We start from the raw sequence: 2,860 nt of genomic DNA, 5'->3' as shown, positions 1-2,860 counted from the left end.
CATTTGGACACGTGTATTGTGACCTCACATAATAATTAAAATAGTGGAGCATTTTATAATATATGTGGGTCCATGTTACGCGTGTCAAAATATATATGGGAAGTCTTCCATTTGACATAAAGAACGCCGGTCCTTCTAATAATTATTAGTTAGAGAACCAATTGTGTAATGAACCCAAAAGAAATGATGCCACATCAACGTTATCCAAAAGCTATCAAAATTTGAAGAGTGATGATGACATGTCAGTAAGTGTATAACCAATCCGCAATATTTGTTGCTGTTTTAATAATTTTGAACCATTGATTAAAAAGAAGAAGAAGAAGAAGAAAATATGTGGAGGAGGGAATGGGATGACAAAGAAAAGAAAGATTATTGGAAAAATGAGGTATGAACCTCACTTCTCCACATATTAGCATTTGTTGAAATTGTGGGAGATGAGATGACAGAATGGGTGAAGATTGAAATATGAAGCGCCACTCATATGTCTCATGGCCTCTCGTTCTACTTCCTATGCTTTTTCTCAATCTCCTCATCACAGGGATTTCTCCAAGGTCTTCATCAGATCTAAACCTTCTACTCTTGTTTTTTCCTGCATTGCTAATTCCAGACCTTCCTTCACCACTCTTATCTCCGAGGTACTCTTCTTTCTCTCTTGTTTCTTTTGTCTTATCAATGTGGACCAATTCGGGGTTCTTAGCTTAGCTCATAAATGAATAGATTCTTCAGGAATGTTTGTTTGTGTTCATTGAGGATTAGGTTTTTCTTAATTTGAAATTTCGATCTTGTTTGAGGAATGCACATGGAAAATTGGGCAAGTAATACCATTGAGTGAGGAAATGAGAGGTCATATGTCTTCTATATAGCTGCTTAAGTAACTTGAAGCTTTCAGTTCTTAGTATACAGAACTGTTTGGTATACAAGTCTTTTAGACTCTTACTAATCAGTTTGTATCTTACATTTGATGCTGATGATGGCTCAGTCTGAATGCAAAATTAAACTGTTTTTCAGTCATTTCTTGCCACTAGTTTTCAAGTTAATATGGGATATAGTTTCAGTAGTTAATGGTTCATTTAACTGCCTGTTTGTGTCTCACTAGGCAGTTAGACAGTTGGGTCCTCCAGCAAGATTTGAAGCTTCAAAGCTGGAAGTTGTTTTAATGGGGGATCATATGAACAAGTATTCTGGAATTATCCCTAGAACCTACATTCTTTCTCACTGTGACTTCACTGCAAATCTAACCTTGACCATCTCCAATGTAATCAATCTTGATCAGGTATGCTTTCTTATGATTTTACCCTTTTCTCAACTCGCAGAAGCTCTTCTTTTCTAATTCTTGTGCAGTTGATATATGTAACATGTGTCTGTTTGTCCATAACCTTAAACTCATATTGGATGCTGAGTAGTTGAGAGGGTGGTATAGCAAGGATGATGTGGTAGCTGAATGGAAAAAACTTGAAGGACAACTTGGTCTTCATATCCATTGCTACGTGAGCGGTCCCAATCTCATTTTAGACCTTGCTGCAGCCTTACGATACCATATATTTACCAAGGAAATGCCTTTGGTAAGTGTTTCTTTAAAATGTACTTTACCTATCAGCTTAAGCGGGTTGAGTAGAGTCTCTTAGATAGAGAGATCCAAGTTAAGATTGTGGATTAGTAGTTGTGATTGGAACCTTTAATTTGATGCAAGCAGGTACTTGAAGCTGTATTATATGGAGATTCAGTACTTTTCAGAGAACATCCTGAGGTAATGGATGCTTCAGTTTGGGTATATTTCCATTCTAGCTCGCCAAAGTACAATCGCCTAGAATGTTGGGGACCCCTCAAGGATGCTGCAAAGGTAACGTATCATCTTTTGACTTGATCATATCATCTGATAATTTGAATTGGCTAACAAATGATGACAAGCGTTGAATTTGGATCAGGGGAGACAGGAAGTTCAAGCCTTTTTAACTGTAAGTAAGGAAGGTTCGTCTACCCCTTCCAGTTCTAGAAAGCGTCAAGGACCAAAATCCATTTTTCAAGCACTTTTTGCCTTCCTCCTTTGATATTCTTTGTATAGTCAGCAATGTATAATTTCAAAGGCTGGTTTTCATTGCCCAAGATGATGGAATTGGAGGGCTCTGCTTCAATTACAGAACCACCCAAAGGCTTAATGATAAATCACAAGTAGCAGCAACTCAAGAATTGTTTCTTTTTTCTTTCTAGAAACAACACTTTTTCTTTCTTTTTTAATTGGAGACCAATTCTTGTTCATTTGTTTTATCAATGGCTCATCTCTTTGTTGCTTTGTAATGAAAAAACACTGCCTCAATTGATATCTTACAATGCAGTCTCGCTCTCTTATTTGCTATCATCAGGTCAGGGTTTATCCTATTAGAACACAGTAGTTATTCCGTATATTACTTTTTTGTATTTATCTGTAAAGATATCACTTAACTAAGTTCCCTATTGTTTAGCCTAGATTATAGGATCAGTCATTAACTCCTATGTAAACTATACGATGTATATATATCAGTTTACTGATCAATAACAATCACGAAGCTATTCAATCTGTTACATGGTATCAGAGACCAATCCCTAACCTTCCTTCTTCCACCTTTCTCCTCCAAAAACCGCAACCCTAACCCTAGTTCGGCCGCCGCCGCCGCCGCCGACCCTCTCTATCCTTCCGACCGCCGCTGCATCTTCTTCCACTACTCTTCACAACCGCAACCATGACAAACACCTCAGCCAGCTCTCACGCCGAAACACCCCAGTCCGAAAAATCCCGTACCAGCAACACAAACCCGGACAAACAGAACCTTACTCATCCCTCCCTTACCGTTTCAAATATCTCAACATTTATCAAAATCACACT

At 38.0% G+C, this 2,860-nt stretch overlaps 1 protein-coding gene across 1 annotated transcript; it reads left to right on the top strand.

Moving 5' to 3' along the window:
- Positions 1–305: 305 nt before the first annotated feature.
- LOC136234838 (magnesium dechelatase SGRL, chloroplastic) lies at positions 306–2,353 on the top strand. The gene is made up of 5 exons (XM_066024322.1): positions 306–635; positions 1,097–1,273; positions 1,404–1,562; positions 1,694–1,840; positions 1,926–2,353. Exons 1-5 carry the CDS (start codon positions 489–491, stop codon positions 2,046–2,048), a joined length of 753 nt encoding a protein of 250 aa, XP_065880394.1. The 5' UTR covers positions 306–488; the 3' UTR covers positions 2,049–2,353.
- Positions 2,354–2,860: the final 507 nt, after the last annotated feature.

Source organism: Euphorbia lathyris, chromosome 7 (assembly GCF_963576675.1).
Source record: "Euphorbia lathyris chromosome 7, ddEupLath1.1, whole genome shotgun sequence".
Classification (NCBI taxonomy): domain Eukaryota; kingdom Viridiplantae; phylum Streptophyta; class Magnoliopsida; order Malpighiales; family Euphorbiaceae; genus Euphorbia; species Euphorbia lathyris.
Note: the sequence above shows the minus strand (reverse complement) of the source record. Positions and strands in the feature narration are given on the sequence as shown.